At 48.6% G+C, this 24479-nt stretch overlaps 1 protein-coding gene across 5 annotated transcripts in view; it reads left to right on the forward strand.

Annotated features, from left to right (window-relative positions):
- Window positions 1–24479, forward strand: part of LOC138758536 (lysophosphatidic acid receptor 2-like) — a 101464-nt gene that overhangs the window by 74305 nt on the left and 2680 nt on the right. Inside the window, exons 3-4 of one of the 5 annotated variants that reach the window (XM_069927571.1) lie at window positions 7392–7509; window positions 7825–8535. The exons of 2 other annotated variants lie outside the window; for them this stretch is intronic. In XM_069927571.1, the coding sequence (XP_069783672.1) occupies window positions 7392–7509; window positions 7825–7927 (221 nt within the window). In that variant the 3' untranslated portion in view covers window positions 7928–8535. Of the gene's footprint in view, window positions 1–7391; window positions 7510–7824; window positions 8536–24479 lie in introns of those variants that run through there. 2 more of the 5 variants (XM_069927572.1, XM_069927573.1) reach the window with 2 other exon arrangements.

Raw genomic sequence — 24479 nt, forward strand, 5'->3', positions numbered from 1 at the left:
TTAATATAGACAAATTTAGCCTTTTGCATGATATTTTGATATAAAACCAAGATAAACAATACTTACCTTAATGACACTTTTGATTTTGCTAAAAATATTTGCTAGTTTTAGATCAGTGGTTTTCAAACTGCCCCCGCTAAACTCACATTCGACTTTAAGTAATCCCTCTGCTCTGAGATTAGGAAGGGTGAGTGGTAAGGGAATCACTGCTCTAGACCCAATTGTTACGGAAATATTTTGCTTGAGAAAAATTGTCATTGGCCCATTTCCTTTGGACCTATGAAACCGTGGACATAATGAGTTAATTCGGTACAATTACAACAGTGGTTTACAAACTTATATGGACATTTAAAAGACCCTTAAACGGGCACATGGATGCAAGAAGATTTTCCCTTTCGACTTGTCCATTCCCTCTGGAATTGTAACTTGTGAGGTAGGGAAGTGGATGTGGGCACCCAAATAGCCCACAGAACACTGAGGAGCAGATAAGGTGGAAGATTTAAGAAATGTTACGTTATTAAACTATTAATAACGTAACATTTCTTACTTATATCTAAACTTAACTCTAAATTTAACCCCACTCTGCGCAAATGTAAATGTGTGTATGTAATAAAGTTTCGCATTGAAAAGTCAGTTTTTAAACATTCAGCATTTTAGTCTTGCTTGAAGGTCTTAAATTCTCAGTTCCGAAATAATTATAAAGCGCTTTTAAACATCAAATCTTCAGGCCTCCTTAAACTCACAATTCTTTTAATGAAGATGTCTTGAGAGATATTCTTTAAATAGAAGTGACCATCTTCTGAGCCACCAATGTACCTCCTGTGTAAAGGAGAATACGAGTCCTGTCTTTCCCAGGAACAAATCTTCTTTTGAACGAAGACTTTGGAATCTGTTTCCTAAACGATGAGACTGTCCTCTTTATTTTAAATAGACAGTCAGAAGTAGTGTCTCTTTTGAAATCTACTTATCCTGTGTCCCCCTTTTGTTTAGAAGTCACACATAACAACACCTATTCTGGCTACTGTAATTCAACAGCGTCTTCCACAAGGTTCTGTACTGACAATAACCACACCAGCAGTGCGAGTATAAGACAGCTTTAATAAACTAATATGTAGACTAAGAGGTCTTGTCTCTGCAAGACGAACCTGGAAGGCGAGACTGTAGCTCTGGACTGCTTTAGATACAATGTCACCGGGGTGACCCCTGGTGACCTAGTGGTGTAATTACATATCACCACATTCACCCCCCCTTAAAAAATTGTTATCCCACCCCCCCCCCCACCGTCCTCCTTCCCTTGTTTGTAAGTTCCCTTGTTTGTAAGTTCCCTTGTTTGTAAGTTCCCTTGTTTGTAAGTTCCCTTGTTTGTAAGTTCCCTTGTTTGTAAGTTTCACGGCTTCCGTTGCCTGCTGGATCTCCTCGGTAGTGGTATAGGGATGGAGAGTGTGGTCTGCCTTTTGGCCTTTCTTGGTGGAGGAGTGGGAGAGGGAAGTACTGGTTGGTCATATGGCCGTGTGGGCTGGGGATCCTCTTGTATGGGATTAGGTCCTGCCATCAAGTCTAGGATGGTGATATTTTGTGGGGCGGGTGTACCCAGGGTCCTGATTTTCGGGGTGGGTGGTATAGTCCTCTGGGGTGACTCGATGGATGACTGTTCTGGTGACTGCTGCTGTGCTTCTTGTTGATCCGTAGACATCTGTGTTTCCTCCGCGTTGCTCACGCATCTGGCCGACGCGAGATCCCTGGTGGCTACCGAGTCTTCTCTTCCATCTGGGAATGTGACGAAGGTGTACTGAGGGTTCGCGTGCCTCAACCCCACTTGATCCACCAGTGGGCCCGCTTTGTGGGGCCTGCAGTGCTTCCGGAGGAGAACAGGTCCCAGTGTCATCATCCATTTAGGCAGCACTGTGCCCGTTGTGGCTTTCCTTGTGAAAGAAAATATGAGGTCATGTGGGGTCATGTTAGTGGCAGTACACAACAAAGAATGTATAGAGTGTAGGGCCTCTGGCAACACTTCTTGCCATCTCGTACAAGCAGGTCTTTTGCTTTTAAGGTCAAGAGAACCATTTTCCAGATAGTGGCATTTTCCCTTTCGACTTGTCCATTCCCTCTGGAATTGTAACTTGTAGTGCGGCTGGTAGCAATCCCTCTCTCGTGCAGGTACTGCTGTACTTCTGCGTTCATGAATGCAGCTCCCCTGTCTGTGTGTATGTAGTTTGGGTACCCAAATATGCTGAAGATGGATTGGAGGCATTTTATAACAGTGGCTGCTGATACATCAGAACATGGGATTGTGAAGGGGAAACGGGAATATTCATCTATTACGTTTAGGAAATAGACATTTCTATTATTGGACAGGACTTTAAAATCAAGGTTGAGGCGCTCAAAAGGTTTGGTAGCTTTTATCAGGGTGGCTTTGTTTGGCCGGTCAAATTGCAGTTTGCATTCCACACAGATGGGGCAGCTCTTGTTCATTGACCTCACTTCCTCTACCAAAAATGGGAGGTTTTGGGTTTTATTGAAGTGAAACAGTCTAGCGACCTCCGGGTAGCCCAGCTCATTGTGCAAGCTCTGCAACTGGGACGTGTGGTTAAGGATGGCACAAGTGCCTCTGGACAGTACATCCGGGGGCTCGTTGAGTCTCCCAGGGCTCATTGAGTCTCCCGGGGCGGTATAGAATGTCGTAGTTAAATGTAGACAATTCTATCCACTAGCGCAGGATTTTGTCATTCTTAATTCTCCCCCTGTTCTGGTTATCAAACATAAAAGCCACAGACCGTTATTCTGTGACGAGGGTGAAGTGTTTGCATGCCAGATAATGTCGCCAGTGCCTTACTGCTTCCATCCTAGTAGCTATGATATTAGTTTATTAAATTGTACTGACAATAACTACACCAGCAGTGTGAGTATAAGACAGCTTTAATAAGCTAATATGTACACTAAGAGGTCTTGTCTCTCTGCAAGACGAACCTGGAAGGCTAGACTGTAGCTCAGGACTGCTTTATCTACAAGGTCACCGGAATGACCCCTGGTGACCTGTGGTGTAATTACATATCACCACAGGTTCCAGCTCCTGTGTGTGTCACACAGGGTTTTGACTTCTGAAAACAGTCAGAACTTTGTTCCCATTTAGATAATATACTTCCAGCAAATCTCTCATGACACATGGTAAGTGACATAATTTCTGTGTTTGAAGCTCATAAGGTCTTTTGACACAAATCTGCTAAAAGCATTTAAGTCTACTTACTTTCAGAATCAAATTAATTAACTTTGTTTGATGGTTCTCTTCTGGTTCCAGTCTGTCTGCCCACATGGACACAAAATGGCTGTGTGTTTACACAGGAGCTTCTGAGATCACACCTACTGTTTCCAATATCTCAAGAACAATCATAAATCCTTTTAATCTTCTGGACTCCAACTTCAATCAGCAGCCATTTTTCTGTCTTCCATCTCAAAGAACCATGTGCATTTAAAATGCTAACGTGTGTAACCACCCAAACTAACATTAAATCATATCTAGATAAAATGCTGTTTTAACACTAAACTAAGGATTAATATTAACACGTATCTGGTACATTCACCCTCCCCCGACTTCCTCCTGGGCTCAGAGCTGTGGGGGAGGGGGGGCGTGGGGGGGGTGGGTGTCCTGGCTCCGCAGAGTGAGATTCAGGGACCTTGGGAACCTGCACTCTTCTGGGTGTGTGCACATGAAGTGACCCCAGCCCCTCCCTCCACTCAACCTCCCTCTTCTCCCTTCCCTCCACTCCCCCCTTCCTCCATTCCCCCTCCTTCCATTACCCTCCCTCTGCTCACCCCTCTGTTCCCCCTCTCTGCTCCATTCCCTCCACTCCTCCTCCCTCTGCTTCCCTCCGCTCCCCCTCCCTCCACTCTGCTCCCCTCCCTCCATTCTTCTCCTCCTCCCTTTCTATCTTCCGCTCTGCTCTCCCACTCCGTTCTTCATCGACTCCATCCCCCTCCCCACCATCATCCCCTCTGCCTCAATCCTCCCTTCCCTCCTCCTCTGCCACTTCTCCCTCCATCAACCCCTCCCCCTTTCCAACACACCACACCCCCTTCACAATCCTCATCACTTCTCTAACCCCATCACTCCTCTGCCTCCAACACCCCTCACCTATCACCCCTCTGCCAAACATCACTCCACACCTCGAATCCTCATTGCGGGATTGAGAGAGAAAGCTGGTTCCTTGCCCCCTCTGAGCTGAGCCCAGACACAATGGAGCAAGGGGTGAATGGACTGTGGGGGGACCCAGCCACGTGTAGCAGGAGTCTCGTTCAGCAAGGCTAGGCACTGCTGAGGGTGGGGTTGGGGTGAGGGGTGTTGTTGGGAACCACTCCAGGAGCTGCTGCAGCCAGAGGTCCAAGCTAACAAAGGGCCCAGTGTTGAGCAGTTAGTTCTACTGTTCCCTGGAGGAGTGTTTCACGCTGACTCGGAGCAGGGCTGGTTTTAATCAGAGCTCTTCCGTCTGCAGCGGCCTCTGACCATGACCCCTGTCTGGGCTGAGGTCAGACTCTCCCTGTCAAGCCTGCCCACCCTGAGCTGGCCACTCCTCGGAGTACATTTGGGCACCATCGTACAAGAGCGGCGCCTGTGCCACCTGACTCAGGCAGCCAGTAGTGTGGTTACTGGTGGCTGCCCTGACTCTGGGCTCAGACAGCACCTCCATCCACTTCTGGAAGCTCTGCTGGGCTCGTGCCCAGCCCCAGGGTCCTGGCCCGAGAACTGGCCTCACCCCAACTGTGTGTCAGCACAGGACGATGGTGGGGAGGGGGCATCCAGGTCCCTGCACCAAGCCTCATGAGCAATATCACTGCAGCACACAATGCTTGCATCTTGCACTCAATACCTATTGGGAAGCCTTCCAGGCAGTGGATCAGAAAGTTAAACCACTTGGGTTCCAAGGGAAACTGGCACATTGAATTCAAAGCTGGCTCAGTGAGGGGGAATCTCACTGTGGACCCCTGTGGCCAGTGGTGTGTCACAGGTTCAGGGATTTATTATTGATTTCAATGATTCACAGGACATTTAATGAGCAAAGGTGTAGATGACACGAGGATTGGTGGTGCAGTGGACACTGAGAAAGGCCATCTAAGTTTGCAACAGGATTGAGATTGATTGGGGAGCTGGGCCAAGGAGTGGCCAATGGAGTTTGACAAGGGCGAGGTGTTAAACAGTGGATGGAGGGCTGGTATTGTCTGTGGATGGCAGGGCCCTGGAGAGGTGTGAAGCAGCCAGACCCAGGCGGTTCCCTGAAAGTAGTGGCTCAGGTGGTCAGAGAGGCGAAGGCAACATTTGGGCGAGGTACGGACTGGAGGGACCCATCGTGTCCATAGGAGGTAAAGACAGAATACTGATGTTTTGGGCCTGAGCCCTTATTATGAGTAAAATGACTGGGGAGAGAAAAGAAGAATGGGAGGGAGAAGAGTCCAGACTAACAGCCAATAAGTGTTAATTTGATATGATGAGAGGATTTTGGTTCTGTGCAAGTAGACAGAGAAAGGGGAGAGAGACAGAACTAGAGGAAAGGAGGCATCTCTCTCTCTGCCTGCTTTTTGCTTGTACCTTGAAGAAGGACTCAGGCCCGAAACATCGGCAATATATCCTTACCTCCTATGGACGCTGCGAGACTGGTTGAGTTCCTCCAGCATTTCTGTGTGTTTTTACTTACAAAGTACAGAGGCTAGGACCTCATGATTCAGCTATAAAAGACATTGGTGAGACCACACTTAGAGCACCCAGTCACAGGTGGTTCAGTTTAACATAATGTAATTCAATTTATAATTAATTTTATTTTGTAATTAAATTTAAATGTACAGCACAGTAACAAGCCCTTCTGGCCCATGAGCCCATGCCGCCCAAATTACACCAATTAACCAACAACCCTGGAATGTTTTTGAAGGATGGGAGGAAACCCATGCAGACATGGGGAGAACGTACAAACTCCTTACAGACAGCGCCAGATTCGAACCTACATCTGGTGCTGTGATAGCGTTGCGCTAACTGTGCCACGCAAACTGGACGAACAAGTGACCGGAAGCTTAGTTTTGTGCGCTATCCAGCTGACATGAAACGATCGCCATTCTCTGGGGCGCTTTGGGGTTTAAAATGCAGAGGAAAGCCGGCGACAGCTGGGAGACAATGGGAGGAAAAGGCACTCGGTTCGGAGGACAGTGGATCATAGAATGAAGGGAAGGTGACAAGAAGCTGGAGGAAGGAGGGTGTGGGTGGTGGGTAGGTCAAGGGCAGGGGGCGGGCTGTGGAGGAATAGAGGCCAAAGAGATTGTGGGGGGTGGGGGGGTGGGGGGAATGACCAAAAATTGCTGTCTGGTTGTCGAGACGAAACATAAGCTGTTCTAATTTGCCTGTGGTTTTAACCTGGCAGTGTATGAGGACATGGACAGATGTGTCAGTGTGGGAATGGGGTGGGATTAAAGAGGCTGGCCTCCATGACGTCCTGGCTTCTGCACTGCACCAAGGGACAGTGGTCCATAATGAGCATTTACGCTCCATCTCAGGCTTTCCCTGATCCCTTCTGCTCCGTTCCTCGTTTTCCCTTCCTGCCCACTCTCCCTTCCCCCTCCCCACCTGCACACTCCTGCCTCCTGCTAGCTCATACTCCTCCCCCTCCCACCCCCAGACTTTTCCCTCCTCTCAGTCCTGATGAATGGGGATTCAGCCTGAAGGCTGTGCGCTGCCTTCCGTGAACGTTGCCTGACCCACAGATCCCGCAGCACCATCCAGACTCTCTGTCTGCCTCTGTTTGACTATTTGGGAGCTCGTAAATCTTTTCATGCTTGATTGCTGAAGGAAGGAGTTTACCTGGGGTGAGGGGAACATAGAACACTCCAGCATAGTACAGGCCCTTCAGCCCATGATATTGAGCTGATCTTTGTAAACCTAATTTGCAACAATTTAATCCAGGGGTGGCCAACCTATTAATTTTTAATTGAGACAATAAGAGTCCATTTCAGCCCACAAGTTCGTGCTGCACAATTAACCTACACCCCCAGTGCGTACTTCTGGACTGAAATGGACTGTTACTGTGCTGTATGTCTAAATTAAAAATTAAAAGGTTCGCCACCCTGATATAATCCTTCCCTACCTCACACCCATAACCCTTTAACTTTCTTATATGCACGTGCCTGTCGAAGAGACTTTTAAATATCCTTATTGTACCAGCCTCCACTAGTACCCCCAGCAATGCATTCCAGGCACCCACCACTCTGTGTATAAACCTATCTCTGAGTCCCCCCCCAAACCTTCCTCCACTCACCTTAAACAGATGTCCTCTGATGTTTGTTACTGTTGCTCCCAGAAAAAGATGCTGGCTGTCCACCCTCATAATCTAATAATCTCATCCTTCTTCACTCCAAAGAGAAAAGCCCTAACCATCTGAACCTTGCATCAGAAGACCTGTTCTCCAATCCAGGCAAACATCTTGGTAAATCTCCTCTGCATCCCCTCCAAAGTTTCCACATCCTTCTTGTAATGAGGTGAGTAGAACTGCATGCAACACTCCAAAGCTGCAACACTTCCTCATGGTTCTTCAAGTCCCTGACTAATGAAGCCCATCTTAACCACCCTATCAACCTGCACGAGGGAAAGATGGACTTGGACCTCCAAGTTCCCTTTGTTCCTCCCCACAGTAATTAACCACATACTCAACCTTTCAAAGTGCTTCACAACCCACTTGTCTGGATTGAACTCCGTCCACCGAGGGTGAAGCAGGCGTAGGTTAGAGAGGCTTGCCTTGAAGCAGAAGCTTGCTCCAGTGGTGGCTGGGTTGGCTTTGACATTGTTTTCATCAGCAGGTGCAAGGTGAGACCGGCTGAAAAAGGAGAGACATGGTGGGGCTCTGCCCCCACAACAAGAGTGTTGCCTGGTACTACAACCAAAGCGGCTACGATGTGAATCAGCAGTGTGTCGTGGTGGATTCAGCTCTCTTTTATGTATCCATCTCACTGTCCGTGATTATCTCTCTGGCCAACGCTCTGGTCATCGGGGCGGTTCTCATCAACCAACGCTTGCACCAGCCCATCTTCTGCCTTTTGGCTAATCTGGCTTCCACAGAGCTCTTCTCCAGCATCAGCCACCTGTACCTGACTTGAAACAGTGGGTCATGGGCCAAGCACCTCACTGTGCCATGAGGGTTCTAGCACCAACATCAGCCTGTATGCCTCCTTGGCCCACCTCGTGGTGATAGCAGTGGAACGGCACCTGGCCATCGTCTGGCTCCATACCGGCATGCACATGGACAGCTGTCACGTGGCCGTGCTCATTGGCCTCACTTGGGTGGGTTCCCTCATTGTGGGCCTGTTGCCCAACATGGGCTGGAACTGCCTGTGTGAGTTCCCAAACAACTGCTCCCAGCTCATCCTGCTTTACTCCAACAGCTTCCTGGTCTTCATTTCCCTCCTCTGCCTGGCCATCTGCTGCCTCACCATTTTTGCCTACGCGCACACCTTCTATTTCATCTGCCGCAAGACGCATTTGCTGTTTCTCCACCCAGTCCACCCAAGACGACATGATGCAACTCATGAAGACTGCAGTCTTCGTTCTGAGTGAGTCTCTCTTATCCATTGTTACATTGAGAAGAAAAAGGGGAAAAAATTTTTAAAAAAGCAGATGCTGGAAATCTAGAACAACAGTAGAAGGGAGGCATGATCAGTGCCAGTGACCTTGGTTCGAATCCTCCACTGTCTGCAAGGATACGTTCTCCCCGTGTCCACATGAGTTTCCTCCAGGTACTCCGGGTTCCTCCCACTCTTCAAAAAACATATGGGGTCTGTCAGTTAATTGGTCACAAGGGTGCATTTGGGCGGCACCGGCTCGTGGGCTGGAAGGGTCTGTGTCACTAAATTTGAAATGCTTCAAGTGCCTGGCAGGTCGGACAGAACATCTGGATGAAGATTTCGGATCCAAGATTCTTCGTCAGAACCGGGTAGGAGCCTAAGGGAGTTTGTGAAGCTACAGGGTGAGGGAGGGGGTGCCAGGACAAGGTAAAACCGGGCTAAGGAAGGGTCTCAGTGAGAGGGTGAGAGCAGAGATGGAGGAATGCAGAGTGGGTGGGCTCCTGCTGCTGGTGGGATTGGCCTCGTCCTCCTCTCCCAGAGGGGGAAATAAAGCAATAAAAGTTAAAGCAAAATTCAGGCTGAGCCAAAATCACATATTGGTGCACAGACTGGTGTCCGTGCTTCACTCCATCCTGTCTTTCCCCTCAATACAACCGGTGATGTTTTGCTGCTCTCTGGATTATGTTTGAAATACCCATCCGTGTGCAGGATAGCTGTTGGGTGGCCGACATCCCAGAGAGGAGGTGCTGAGTGCAAATTTGGCTGGGGGGGGTGGATCTCAGACCCAGTGTGAGGGAGACAGGGCACCTCCTTGTTGGGCAGCCTTTGGGTCAGATCCATTGGCACGGCAGCCTGGACTACTCATGCAAGTCGAGAGCAGATATTGAACCCACCACTCATGAAGGTTACGGTTAGGGAAGAGGAGAAGAGTGGAAACCTACAATCGTAAAAACACAGATGCTGGAGGAACTCAGCCAGTCTCGCAGCGTCCATCGGAGGAAAAGGTATAAGAAACAGGAGCAGGAGTCGGCCATCTGTCCTATCCAGCCTGCTCCGCCATTCAATGAGATCATGGCTGATCTGATGATAGGATCATCTCCACCTACTTCCCTTTTCCCCATATCCCTTAATTCCCTACTTTGTAAAAATATCTCAAACCTTGTCTTAAATACATTTTCTGAGGTTGTCTCCACTGCTTCAATGGGCAGCGAATTCCACAGATTCACCACCCTCTGGGAAAATCAGTTCCTCCTCATCTCCATCCTAAATCTTCTACCTTGGATTTTGAGGCTATGTCCCTAGTTCTGGTCTCCCCCACTGACAGAAACAACTTACCTACCTCTACCTTATCTATGCCTTCCATAATTTTAAATCCCGTCTTCGTTCTTCTAAATTCCAGTGAGTATGACCCCAGATGACTCAATCTTTCCTCATAAGCTATCTATGAAAACATAGAACTATAGAAGATTACAACACAGAAACAGGCCTCTTCGGCCCTTCTAGTCTGTGCTGAACCATTTTTTTGCCTAGTCCCACTGGCCTACACCCAGTCCATACCCCTTCCATCCATGTACCTGTCCAAATTCTTCTTAAACTTTAAAATTGAACCCGCATTCATCACTTCAGCTGCCAGCTTGTTCCACACTCCCACCACTCTCTGTGTGAAGAAGGCTCCCCTCATGTTCCCTCTAAACTTTACCCCTTTCACTCTTTGCCCATGTCCTCGGGTTTGTATCTCACCTACCCTCATTTGGAAAAGCCTATCTACATTTACTCAGGTCTATCCCCCTCATAATTTTAAAGACCTCCCTTCATTCTTCTACGTTTCAGGGAATAAAGTCCTAACCTGTTTAACTTTTCCCTGTAACTCAATTCCTGAAGTCTGGCCAACATCCTAGTAAATCTCTGCATTTTTTAGCTTATTGATATCTCTCCTGTAGTTAGGTGCACACAGTACTCCAAATTTGGCTTCACCAATGTCTTGTACAACTTTAACATAACATCCCATACTTGATACTTTGATTTATGAACTTTATGGCATTTGACCTATATCACATTGATCCCATTCATCTATGACACTTTTCTCTCTCTCTGCTTTTACAGAGCCACAGTTAATTCTCACTTTTCTTGTATCCAATGAACACCTTTAGTTGGTCTGGACTCCCCCTCCACCCCCCCCTGCTATTCATCCCCCTTTCTCTCCCGATCTTTATTCAGATGCCTGTCTGCTTTTTTTTCGCTCGTACCTCGGAGAAAGGACTCAGGACCAAAACGTTGGTAATACATTTTTCAACACCTATCGATGCTGTGACCTCCTGAGTTCAGAATCAGAATTTATTGTCATGAACATGTCATGAAATTCGTTGCTTGGCGGCAGCGTCACAGTGCAAACATTTATAGAAACCACCTTACAAAATAAATAAAAATAGTGCATGAAAAAGTCAAAGGAAGGCGGTGTCTGTGGTTCATTGTTCATTCAGCATTTTGGTATTTTTACTAAAATCCCAGCATCTGCAGACCTTCGTGTTTCGCACCTTTGGTCGGCTCAGATTGCACACTGCTGTTAGCCAAGGCTTAGCTCTGGAAACCACCTAGATGTAGGTGGTGGAACAGGTTCTTACGTGAGCAGCAGTAAGCAGGTTAGATTAGTATGTGGCGAGGAGAGCTTTACAAGGCTGCAGAGAAAGAGCTGAGACTTGTGTGTGTGGGGGGGGGGGGAGCTATTAGGAACACAGTGGCCCAAATGGCAGCCACAGCACTGGAACTGAGAAACTTGTGTATACCCTTACTGAGAGGGCCAGTGTGCTAGCTAATTGCACTGACCGTAGGTTTCACCCCCTCTCCCATTTGCTGGTGTTCCCTCCCTCCCTTAACTTCCTGCCTGTCACCCTGTGCTCCTCCCCCTACTCACCACCCCCCCCATCATTTTATTCAGACGGCTACCCACATTTTGTCCACACCTTGATGAAGGGCTCAAGCCAGAAACATTGGTTATGTCTCTTTATCCTTGCTACATAAAGTGCACTGTTTGGCCTGCTGAGTTTCTCCAGCATTGTATTTTTACCTAAAACTTGAGATGTTATTGCTGCCTGAGGTTGACCAAGTCCCCAGTTCCGGATGGAATTTGATCCCAGATGGGAGGTGAGAGAGAACATTTCAGGGGCCTTCACTGGCCACCAGGGATGCTGGGCTGCCGGAGCTCACTGGAGCACCCCTCCAGCACCTCATGGGGTGGCTCCGGCACCTCCTTGTCACCATTATTGGTGAGCCCCGGCACCTGCTGGCCACGGATGAGGGGACTAATGTACGTGATGTGAGTGATCGCCAATAGATCAAGTCCAGATATGGGCAGAGAGATGGAGTTCAATGCAAACAAGTGTGAGGTGTGGAACACTAACTATATTATCATGCTCTCCAAAACATACTTAATTGAATTAAAAAGAGACGCGAAGTACAAAAACAAATAACATTCAATTATCCTGGAGCATAAAAAAGTGACAGACAATCCTTTTGTGGTGTCGGAGCAGTCCGTGATTAGTGTAACAGGCAGAGATTCAAGAGCCCTAATGGCTGTTGGAAAGGAACAGTTCTTGAACCTAGAGGTGCTGGTCCTTCAGGCTTCTGTACCTGATAGTTATAAGAGAAGCAGGAATGTTTCTGGGGCAGGTGGGGGTGGGGGGGGGGGTGCTAATCAGGGATGCTCAGCTTGGCTGTGTGAGGGGAAATCCTGCCTCTCTCAAATTAGAGGGCCTGCACGGTAACAGACCCTTCTGGGCCACGAGTCCTTGCCACCCAAATACACCCGTGTGACCAATGAACCTATCAATTTTGTATGTGGGAGAAAACTGGAAAACCCAGAGGAAATCCACATAGACATGTGGGAGTGGGGGGGGGGGCGGTGGTGGGGGTGGTGGAATGTACAAACTCCTTATGGACATCACCAGATTCAAACCTGGGTTGCTCAAGCAGTAATAGCGCGGCGCTAATCACTACACACACCATGAGGAGATAACTAAGAGGGAAAGATGAAGGCAGGGTGGTTGAGAATGCCATGTGGACTTCAGTCTACTATTTGACCAGGATCCACGTTGTTCGGTGGTCAAGTTCAAGGAATCCAAGGTGAGCTGGTAATGGATTGGTGATAGGAGACAGATAGCAATTCAAAGTTCACATTTATTGTCATAATACAGACATGACGTTGCATACAACACTGAGATTCTTTTTGAATGATGGAGAAAGGACAGGAAATCACTGACAAGTGGTGATCAACAGGGATCAGTGCTGGGACTCTTATTTGTGGGATACATACATAGGTGTGTGTGTGTCTATTTATCTATATGACAGAGCACGGGTAACAGTTTCCCCACCAGTCTGCGGTAGCAAACTCGGGGGGGGGGGGGCGAAGGATCCATAAGGACAACGGCCAGCGAGCACGGTCTTGAAACAGACCACTGCAGGGCAATCCCACGTCACTCTGGCTGTCATGCCTCGCACTCCACCAGGCTCAGTGGCATGGGACCCAGAGGGAGGTGTTTGTCCTGGGCAAGCACTCGCCCAAGTCCTTGCCCCAGCCCAGTACACGATGCGAAAAGCTGAAAAGCTACAAGGCAGTGTTCATCTCCGCTTGCGAAGGGATGGGCCATGGATGGATGTGTGTGTGTGTGTATGCATATGTATATAAACACACACACACACGTATGTAGGAGAATTATCAATGGGTTTTGGGTGTGTTAAACATGTGTGGTGCACTGAGGAAGGTCGTCTCAGGCACAGTGGAATGTAGGCCAGGTGAAAGGTGAGGAAGAGTGTTGACAGATGGCATTTGATCCCATCAGATGAGAGGAGATACACTGTGGGAAGTCAAATAGGAGTACGCAAGAACATCAGGGGTCGGAGCAGGATTTGGCCGTCAAGCCTGATCCATCCATCAATAAAATCATGGCTGATTTGGCCGTGGACTCGCCTGTTCCCTTGTAACCCTTAATTCCATGCTGGGCAAAACTGTCCAACTGTGTCATAAATACATGTAATGAGGCTGCCTCTCCTGCTTTCCTGGGCAGAGAATTCCACAGGTTCCCTCCTCTCTGGGAGAAGCAGTTCTTCCTTATCTCCAGTACACAAACGTGCTGGAGAAACTCAGCAGGTCACACAGCATCCACAGGAAGTCACGGGTAACCAGTGTTTTGGGCCCGAACCCTTCATCAGGTATAAGCAAAGACAGGCAGGCTCCTGAATAGAAAAGTGGGGGGAGAGACAGGGGAAAGGGGAGGAGCAGAGAAGAGGTCATGGATGGATCTGGATGTGGTGATAGGGAGAGGGTCGCTCTCTGATGAAGGGGTGGAGAGCTGGAGAAAGGGAGACAGTGGGAAAGGGAAAGAGAGAGATTTGGGGGAGGAAATTGAAGAAGTCAATGTTAATGCTTGGAGAACAGCCAGACAAATATAAGGTGTTGCTCCTCCACTTTGAGGGTGGCCTTGGTCTGACAGTTCATGAGACCATGGACAGACGTGTCAGCACGTGAGTGGGGTGCAGAATTGAAATGTTTAGCCTCTGGGAGATCCCAGTCACTGATGCGGAAGAGCAAAGGTACTCAGCGAAGCGATCTCCCAGTCCACACCCAGCTACTCCGATGTAAAGAAGGCCACAATGGGAGCACCGGATGTAGTAGATGTCTCCTGCAGGCAGATGCACATGAAGGGTTGCTTCACTAAGATGGACCTTTTGGGGGCCCAAATAGGGGTGAGGGAGGAGGTGTGGGTACAAGTGAGGCACTTTCTGCGGCCACAGGGGAAGGTGCCAAGGGGGCGATTAGTGGGAAGGGATGAGTGGACGAGGGAGTCACAGAGGGAGCGGTGAAGGGGAGGAGAGGGGATGTGACTGATGGAGGGATCATGTTGAAGATAATGGAAATTATGGAGGGTAATATCTTGATGTGAAGGCTGGTGGGGTGGTAGTTGAGGACAAGGGGAATCTTTGTACATGAGGCCATGGATAGACATGTCAGTGTGGAAATGGGATGCAGAATTAAAATGGTTGGCCCTGGGAGGTTTCTGTTATTGTTAGTGATGGTGCTCAATGAAACGGTCTCCCAGTCTGCATCCAGTCTCCTGTCCCCATCACTTCTTTGTAGCACAACCTGACAATTCCTCCATCCCTGTCGCATCTGGCTCCCAGGATGAGGTCTTCCATTCCAGATGATCTGAGGTGTCCTCCTCCTTCACCAACCTGTGGTTTCCCCTCTACCACCATCAACTCAACCCTTACCCTTTATTTCCTGCTCATCTGCCCTGGCCACCTCTGAGCCCTTGTCTTCACCTACCAACCTATCAGCCTCTGCAATTGTTCTCTGCAATTTCCGTCACCTACAACACTATCCCTTAACCAGACATATCTCCGCCTTCCATAGGGACCACTCCCTCCATGACTCATTTGTCACACACATCCCTTCCTATCAATCACCCCATGGCACCTACTCCTGAAGGACAACACCTCCGCCCTCACCACCATTCAGGGCCCCAAACACGAGCGAAGTAACAATTCACGTGAATCTGCGGGGGTTATCTACTCCATCCGGTGCTCCCATTATGGCCTTCTCTACATCAGGGAGATGGGATGCTTCACTGGGCCCCTTGCTTTATCCACATCAGTTACAGGGATCTCCCAGTGGCCTACCATTTCAATTCCACACCCTACTCCCACACTGACACATCTGTCCACGGCCTCATGCATTGCCAGGATAAGGCCACCCGCAAGTTGGAGGAGCTCTACCTAATATTCAGTCTGGGCACTCTCCAACTGGATGGCATTAACATTGGCCTCTCTGGATTCCGATAGGCCACTCCCCTGTCTCCCTTTCTACCCTATCATTCTGCTCCAGCTCTCCAACCTCTTCCCTCTCCATTCAGAGCTGTCATCTTCCCCCCTCCCCCTCCCACTTCTCAGTTATTTTCTTGTCCCCTCCCTCCCAAATCCACGTAAGACCGCTTGCCTGCGGATCCGTGCTCTCCCCCACCTACCCTTCCTCCCACTATTCTGTACCGGGGGGGTGGGGGTGAAGGTTAATTGGGCGGCATGGACTCGTGGGCTGAAATGATCTGTTACCAGCACAGGACAGTATGTTTAAATTTTTTAAAAATTCAGGCACCTGCCTGCATTTTGGCTCATGCCTTGATGAAGGGCTCAAGCCTGAAACGTGGGTTATATATCTTCACTCTTGCTACATAAAGGATGCTGCATGACCTGCTGAGTTCCTCCAGATTTTGTAAACTACAATCATGGCGTCTGCAGACTTTCTTGTTTAACTGTATCCCCCTTGTTAGGCACTACCAGTAACCACTGAGACTAGGCTGAGGGAACAATAGGCTGTAATGTACATAAGAACCTTGTTGGGGCAGATCCAGGTATAGGAGTGGAGGGAAGGGAGAGGTGGCTCGACCTTTAAGTCCCAGAACCACGGGGGGGGAGGAGTCATCAGTGGACGGGCCAACTCCTTATACAGAAGTCAACAATATACATTGGAGGAAACATATCTCCACATTCACCCCTCCTTTTAAAGCAGACCCCCACCCCCAGTCTTTGAACAACAACAACAAAAAACTGCCAAGACTAAAGATTCAGTCGCACCGGTGACCTCCTCTGTCTACGGGACCTGCGGGCTGGGGGGTGGTCTGCTGTTCCGCCCGCCGGATGTCAGGAGACGGGATCACCATCTGACTATGTTGAGAGGGTGCTGTCTGCGTTGGGGTGATGTTGGAAATGGTATGGGAGGGCAGTGCCCTGAGGGGAGCCAGCCCCGTTGGAGGGTGGTGGGGGTGGGGGGGGAGTATCCCAGGCGAGTCTTCCCCTTATAGTGAGTCCCATTGTGGGATGGTGATAAACTCAGAGTAGTCAAGGGTGTATGGAGTGGTTCCGGGCTCTTCATATTTTACACAATGCTCTCAGCCTCCAGGACCCAACATGTTCTTGAACAAAGTTCCACCTTGTATTTCGGCATCGGACTGGAAGCTCGTTCTCATACGCAGATGGGTTCCAGTTGTATCTGGTTCCCTCCTTGTCGAGTCCTGGTGTCAGAGGAGTTGATGATGCCTGTGGACCTTGAGTTATAGGTGCACTGTGCGTTTTCAGTCCTATTGTTTCCACAATACTGCCATCTGGTATGAACCACAATCAGTGTGGCTTTGTCTGTGGGGAGTCCTTCTCCAATCTGCAGTGTGGTTCTTCCTGACCATACTTGCTCTGATTTGGATGCATTTGCAACAGATGTCGTAAAAATGTCATCATCAATTCCAGTCATACTTCCCACAGTCACGGTTGCCACTTCTGCGAAGCCGCCCTTGTCGGTGCTCGGCAACTGATCAGCCATCACCGACACCTCCCCAACGAGGCCCTGCTCCTGCTAGGGGGCTGAGATCTGCTGCTGCTGCCGGGGCGTGGGGGGGGCCAAGGTCTGCTGCTGCCACCGCTGGGGGGGGGGTAAGCCGGTCCGAGGTCTGTGAGTCATGGGTTGCTTACCGTGAAGGGTTATCGTCACACTCCTAAACTGACTTTGGAAGTCGAGGCCCAGGAGGACCGACGCACAGAGCCAGGACATGAGCAGTAAGGAAAAGTTATTGTAATGTTCCCCCGCCACCGTCAAGGACACCACATAGTACCCACTAATGTCCGTTTGATGATATTTTGCTGCCAACGAGATGGAGTTGCTCATTGGCCAGACTGGGAACGAGAGCCTGCGGACCACATCAGGATAAATGAAGCTCTCTGTACTGCCACTATCGAGACAGTCCATCTTATGTCCATTCACCTCGATCTGCATCCTGGAGTGGGCGATCCGATGAGGGCTGGCTTGGTTCAGTGTAATCGATGCAAGGATTGGATCGTCATCTTCGACGGTGGCGGGGAGGCCCGATGCACAAGACGGCGGCCTCCACATTGACCACGTGGTCACGGCTGCCGAGGTCGAGGAAGAAGGCGGAAGTGGCGTCAGTGAAACGGGCTGTGACTGCGCAGTCCATGCAGAGGATGAGGGCAGCAGCAGGTAAGATGGCACTCCTCTCACCGCACACGCGGTCGGCACCGGAAGTGGAGATAGGGCTCGGGTTCTGGCCTTATATACCCGCAGATAATATCCCCTCTTTCTGCAGCCGGAGCAGCTAACACCCATCGCGGGTGTTTCGTCTGCCCACAGACGATGATCGATCACCACTGCTGCCGTGGTCGGGTCGGCCGTCAATGAGGCCATCTTCCAAGATGGCGGCATTTTTGGCACGTATACGGAGGGCCCGCTTTTGCCCGCAATTGATTCTGCATGGCGCTGGGCCGAGTCTAGAGTCCTCACCAGCAATATGGCTTGCTTCAGTGGCAACTGGTCTTCCTTGAGCAGGCGCTGCCTTATGTAGTTAGACCTCAACCCCGACACACAGGCATCCCGGGCCAGGTCTTCGACGCACTGGGCCACCAGTACCGGAGCTGTGGAACTACCCCTACAGTCTCCCCAGCACAAGCAGGACACAAATGAACTCTTCAGCCAACTCACCAGGCTGCTGTTTTCGGGATGCCAGGAGTTAGCGCGAGTACACGTTGTTGACCTCGGGTTTGTAGAGGGCCCTAAGCTCAGCCATCGCCTCGGCGTTTAGCAGTATTGCTCCTCATGGCTTGGAAAGCCCTATGGCCGACTCTTGAGAGAACTTTGAGCTTCTTTTCATCAGAGCCGACCAATTCGGCAGTGGCCTCGAGGCAGTTGCTGAAGCGGCTGATCCACTGCTCGTACTGTTCAGATGCACCTGGAGATTGGGGGTCCACTTCTAACCGATCGGGGTGCAGCAGCTTCTCCATGACCGGAGAGATATTAAATTGTTAGGCACTATTCAGTAACTACAAAGACTAGGCCGAGGGAATGATAGGTTTTAATAAATACCTGGCCCGATCCAGGTATAGGAATGGAGGGAAGGGAGAGGTGGCTCAACCTTTATGGCTCAGGACCACGGGGGAAGAGTCATAGGGCATGAGTCATAGTGGGCGGGCCAGCTCCATATATACATAACCAAAAACAATGGAGGAAACATATCACCACACCCCTCTTACCTGTTAGCCTGTACTCCTCGCTCTTCTCCTCCTCCTCCCTGTTCCCGACCTTTTTTTAATTCAGGTGCCTGCCTGTTTTTTTTTGCTTATACTTGACAAAGGGCCCGAAATGTCGGTGACTCTTTACTCCTTACAGATGCTGTGTGACCTGCTGAGTTTGTGCGTTGCACTCGACCCCGACGCCTGCAGACATTTTTTTAAAACCCCTCCTCATCTCCACCCTGAAGCTACAGGAACGTTGATGATCAGGGGTCCCTGGGGTTCCAACCTGAGAGTGGGGGCAACAAACCCACAGAGTGGTGAAGAAATCTGTGTGTGGAATCTGAAAGCTGGAGTATTGCAACTGTACAGAACACTGGTTAGACTGGATTGGCAACGCTTTGTGCAGTTCAGGTTGCCCTGGAGGGAATGAGGAACGTGCTGCCTGGATCGGAGATAATGTGCAGGAATAGAGTGGATGAACTGAAATTGTTCACCCTGGAGGGAAGGAGGTTAAGGGTAACCTGATATAGTGGTGAGAGGCATGGATAAAGTGGGAATCCGGAACTTTTATTTCTTTGGTAGGGGAGTGAAGACCAAGAGGCAGAGGTTTATGTAAAAACACTAGGCTAGAGAAACTCAGCAGGTCAAACACAGTTTTATAGAGCAAAGATAAAGATACAGAACAAACGTTTTGGGCTTGAGCTCTTTGGCTGAACAAAATGGCAGGGGGAGGAGCACGGGTCCCACAGGTGGATAAGGGAGGGAGGGCACAGCAGCAAAACAGGAGGTGAGGGAGGAAGGAGAGATCTGGTGGAAGGAAGACCAAAAGAAAGGGGAGGGAGGGAGAACTGAGAGTAAGCAAGCAGAAGCCATCTGGATGGAGGGTGCCCAGACTGAATATTAAGTGTTGCTCCTTCAATTTCCGGGTGGTCTTGGTGAGATAGTACGTTAGTTTAAGGTGAGAGGAAGGATGTAGCTGGGACCTCAGACCTGTCCCAGGAGAGTTCACCGATGAGCTCGACCACTGGAGAGCAGTCACCAGAGGTGGAACCCATGGACACCTGCCTGACTTGCTGAGACCCTCAGGGGATGTAGGGTTCACCCCTCCTCCTACCGCTACCAGACTGAGCACAGGGAGATCCCAGAGTCTGTCATGTGCTAATCTGATATTAATTGTAGAAACAGCACTTGATTTTCCAAATGGGCACTCGCCAACTGAATGGTATTAACATAATCTTCTCCGGAATCTGTGAGCCCACTCCCCAGTCTCCCTCTCTTCTCCATCTGCCTTCTTTCCTCCAGCTCTCCACCCCCTTCCCTCTCTATTCACAGAGCCACCCCCCTTCCCCTGTTTGCTGGTGTGCTCACCCTCCCTTATCCACCTATTATCTCCTCCCCCCCACCACTACATTTTCCTTGTACCTTGATGTAAGGAACTTTAGTTATGTATCTTTATCTTTGCTAATATAAAGCATGCTAATCTGATGTAAGGGTTTTTACATTTGATTTTTAAAATTTTTAATATTTAGACATACAGCACAGAAACAGGCCATTTCGTCCCACAAGTTACTGCCATTCAATTTACACCCATTAACCTACAATTCCCAGTACGTTTTGAATGGTGGGAGAAAACTGGAGTCCCTGGGGAAAACCCACACAGACACGGGAAGAATGTACAAACTTCTTACAGACGGCGCGGGGTTCAAACCCCGGATCCGATCACTGACAGTGTACAGGCGTTGCACTAACCACTACGCCAACTGGGCCACCCGGGTTGAGCCAGAACGCCCATCCGGCAGAGGGCTGGAGAGACCGGACCAAGTGACCAGGCCATCAGCATTGGTGTCTGATCTGCCCTGTTTGCCGGCTTGGTGCTGAGGGACGGGAGCAAAAGCAGGCCAGAGTGTGCTGTCAAGCCACGGGAGGGTGGAACTGCGGTTGGTATAAAAATGGATCAAATATGCCACAGCAGGTGTGTGGTGTTTAAAGAACATTCTTATGTGAGACAGGACAGGCACAGACAGGCCTGCAAGCAAGAGGGAGGAAGGGATGGAAACCACTGCCAAGACTCTGGCCCCGTGGGGCCCGGCTCTGACGGTTGTGCACAGACCTCAAGATTCAATTTATTGTCTTGTAATAAAGACAGTGCAGTACTACTCAAATTTGCTTTTGTCTGCCATGAGGCAGATAGATTTGCCATCAGCAGAAATTGCCTGAAGCACCCCTTACAGTCAGAGAAAGAGAAGCAAAAGAGATCCCCCCCCCCTCAGTGTCCGTGGATTCTCCTGCTGCCCTACATCCACACAGTGTCCAAACCATTTGCAACCTGAGCTCCAGATCCAAACCTCCAACACAATTAGGAACCCTTCTGTGCCCTTGGCACCCTTTACCACTCTGGTTCCAATACCTGGTACCCCTTCAACCAGTTTTCAGATTTCAGACCTCACTGTGCCTCACAACACACACTCACACCGCTTTGATGGGACCAATCATGAATTATTCAGTAACCTTGTGGCAGCAGTTCGTAGTGTGGGAAATGCAGCGCTCTGGTGGATAATTACGGATCAGGGTTTGGGGAGTTCACACGGAGGTGATCAACCTCTTGGGCTGTCGATCTGCTGTGGGAGTAAAATACGAAAGTCTGCAGACACCATGGTCGAAGTAAAAACAACGCTGGAGAAAATCAGTGGGTCAAACTGTACTTTATGTAGCCAAGGTAAAGATATATGACCAGCATTACGGGCTTGAGGCCTTCATCAAGGTTGAAAAAATGAAGGAAGGTGCTCATTTGTGAGAGGGGAAGATTGTGAGGGGCACCTTGGTCCAAACGGAGGATGCAAGGTGTGAAGTACATGGGGCTGAGGTCTGGTTTTGTGGCTGCACCGTTCTGTGACATTGCAGCTGTGAGTTGGGCACACATAGGGTTAAATCCATGATCCTTTACAACCATGTGAACAGTCCACACTGGGTTAAATCTATGATACTTTGCAACCGTGTGTACAGTCCACACTGAGTTAAATCTGATCCTTTACAACCTTGTGTATAGTCCACACAAAGTTAAATCCATGATCCTTTACAACCATGTTTATAATCCACACAGGGTTTAATCCATGATCCTTTACAACCATGTGTACAATCCACACAGGGTTAAATCCATGATCCTTTACAACCATGTGTACAATCCACACGGGGTTAAATCCATGATCCTTTACAACCATGTGAACAGTCCACAAAGGGTTTAATTGCTGATCCTTTACAACCGTGTGTACAGTCCACACAGTTTTTTTGAATAGTTTATTTAAATTTCCATACATGCATTAATATCCAGATACAGAAAATATCCCTCATACATCTCAAGTCTGTAATACTTGGTACTCCCACCCCTTCCTACCAATAATAATATCAACCTCAAAGAACATAAAAAGCAAAAAGAAAGAATAAAAAATTTAAAGATAAGAGAAAAAATAAAGGAAAGAAACACATCTAGCTACTAAAATTTCAATGCATTCAGTCAAGTTTTTGCCTTTACATTATTAAACATATACTAATTCCAAGGAGTTCGAAAGGTTCTCTGAGATTTCAGGCTTAGCTTTCATAAAGTAATAACTACGATATGTATATATGGGCCCCAAATTTAAAAAAATGTATATTTATTTCTTAAACTATAAGTAATTTTCTCGAGGTCTCCAACTATGTATTTGCACTTGCCATCTATCCACTCCCAAATTTGAACCTGATTTCCTTGTCACTGCTATACATTTTCTTGCAACTGCTAATCCAGTTTTCACAAATTCCTTTTGAAAACATATGAAATTTCAGTTTTGGCCTTGTCCCAGATATATTTCCTAATAAGAAAAGCATTGGATCTTGTGGAGTGTAATAAAAGTGCTTCTTGATTACACCTAAAACATTGATCTGATAAATCTGATTTCAGTCTATTTAATTTCTGTGGGGTAAGATATAACAGATGTAAAATGTTATATTGAACCAATCTCTATCTAACATTTATTGTATTTGTCATACTGTCATGACACAATTCCAACCAATAATGGTATTGAAGGCTGAGCTGTTCTCCAAGAGCAGCCGTAGATATGAGTTGCTGTTTTCGAGGTGATCCAGAGCTGAGTGGAGAGCCAGCGATCCTGCATCTGCTGTGGAGTTATTGTGACGATAGGTGAATTACAGTGGGTCCAGATCTTTGCTTAGGTGCGTGTTAATTCTGGTCATGACCAACCTCTCAAAGCATTTCCACACAGTAGAAGTTAGTGCTACTGGGTAATCTTTGAGGCAGCTCACGCTACTCTTCTTGGGCTGATGATTGATTCCCTTTTTGAACCAGGTGGTAATTTCTGACTGCAGCAACGAGAGAATGAAAATGTCCGTGAACACTCCGGCTAGTTGGTTGATGCAGATTTTCAGAAACCTGCCAGATACGCCGTCAGGGCATGACGTCTTGTGAGAGTTCACCCTCTTGAATGACTTTGAACTCAGAGACAGATATCACAGAGTCCTCAACCTTTCTCGTAGGCACTATTGGGTTCTCCTTTTCAAAGCAGATATCAACGGTGTTCAGCTCATTGGGTAGTGAAGCATCACAGCCATCGACCTCGCTTTGAAGGCTGTAATGGCCTGCACTCCTTGCCATAGCTGGCGTGTATCGATCTCTGTCTTTAGTTTCCTCCAGAATTGTCTCTGTTTTAGAGATGGCCTTCCACAGGTCGTACCTGGACTTCCTGTAGAGATCTGGATCCCCAGCCTTAAATGCCATTGATCTCGCCCTCTGATTGAGAATCCTCTGAGTCATCCAAGGCTTCCAGTTGTGGGAGATCGCCTGGTGTGTACGCATGGACACACACTCATCCACTTCTTGATGAAGTCAATGACACATTACATATTCATTCAAGTCTATGGATGAGTTCTTGAATATGGTCCAGTCCACCCATTCTGCCTCCCTTGACCATACTTTTGTCATCTTTATCACTGGTGCTGTGGTCTTCAGTGTCTCCTTGTACGCCGGGAATAGAAGTATAGCCAGGTGATCAGACTTGCCGAGGTGGGTCGTGGTATGGCTTGGTAGGTGTTCTTCATGGTGGTGTAACAGTGGTTAAGTGTGTTGGCTCCTCTGGATGTGTTGGTGGTAGTTAGTTAAAGTCTTCTTCAGGTTGGCCTGATTGAAGACCCTACCATGATTGAGAAGGCATCAGGATGTACTGCCTTGTGGCTGTTTATCTTAGTGCTCAGTCCCTCCCGTGCCAGCCTGACGTTAACCTGGGGCGGAATGTACACTGTGACTGGGAACTCCCTCGGCAGGAGGAATGGGCAGCACTTGATCGCCAGATGTTTCAGGTTGGGGGGAGCAGGACTGGGACATGACCGTCTTGTCTATGACCACAATGAATTGATGACACAAACGCCACCTCCCCTGGTTCTTTCCCAACGTCGATGTCCGGTCAGTGCGGTAAAGGTTGTAGCCCCCCCCAGGCTGTAGCACCATGTCCGGAATGCCTTCGTCTTATTTGATGAAATAAGAGGTTGGACAGATAAGGAGAGTCAGAGGATATGGTTTACCTGGATTTTCAAAAGGCCTTTAACAAGGTCTTGCACTTGAGGCTGCTAAGCAAGATGAGAGCCTTTTATAAAGTGATATATTTTTAATATCTTATAAAGATATAGTAAAATATCTATTACTACCTATTATTTGGATGGGGAGAAAATTCAATCTTCAAAGGTGGAAAGGGACTTGGGAGTCCTTGTGCAGGATACCCTAAAGCCATGGTTCTCAACTATTTTTTCCCCACTCACATGCTACCTGACGTAAACCCCTACTA

This window comes from Narcine bancroftii, chromosome 3 (assembly GCF_036971445.1).
Source record: "Narcine bancroftii isolate sNarBan1 chromosome 3, sNarBan1.hap1, whole genome shotgun sequence".
Classification (NCBI taxonomy): domain Eukaryota; kingdom Metazoa; phylum Chordata; class Chondrichthyes; order Torpediniformes; family Narcinidae; genus Narcine; species Narcine bancroftii.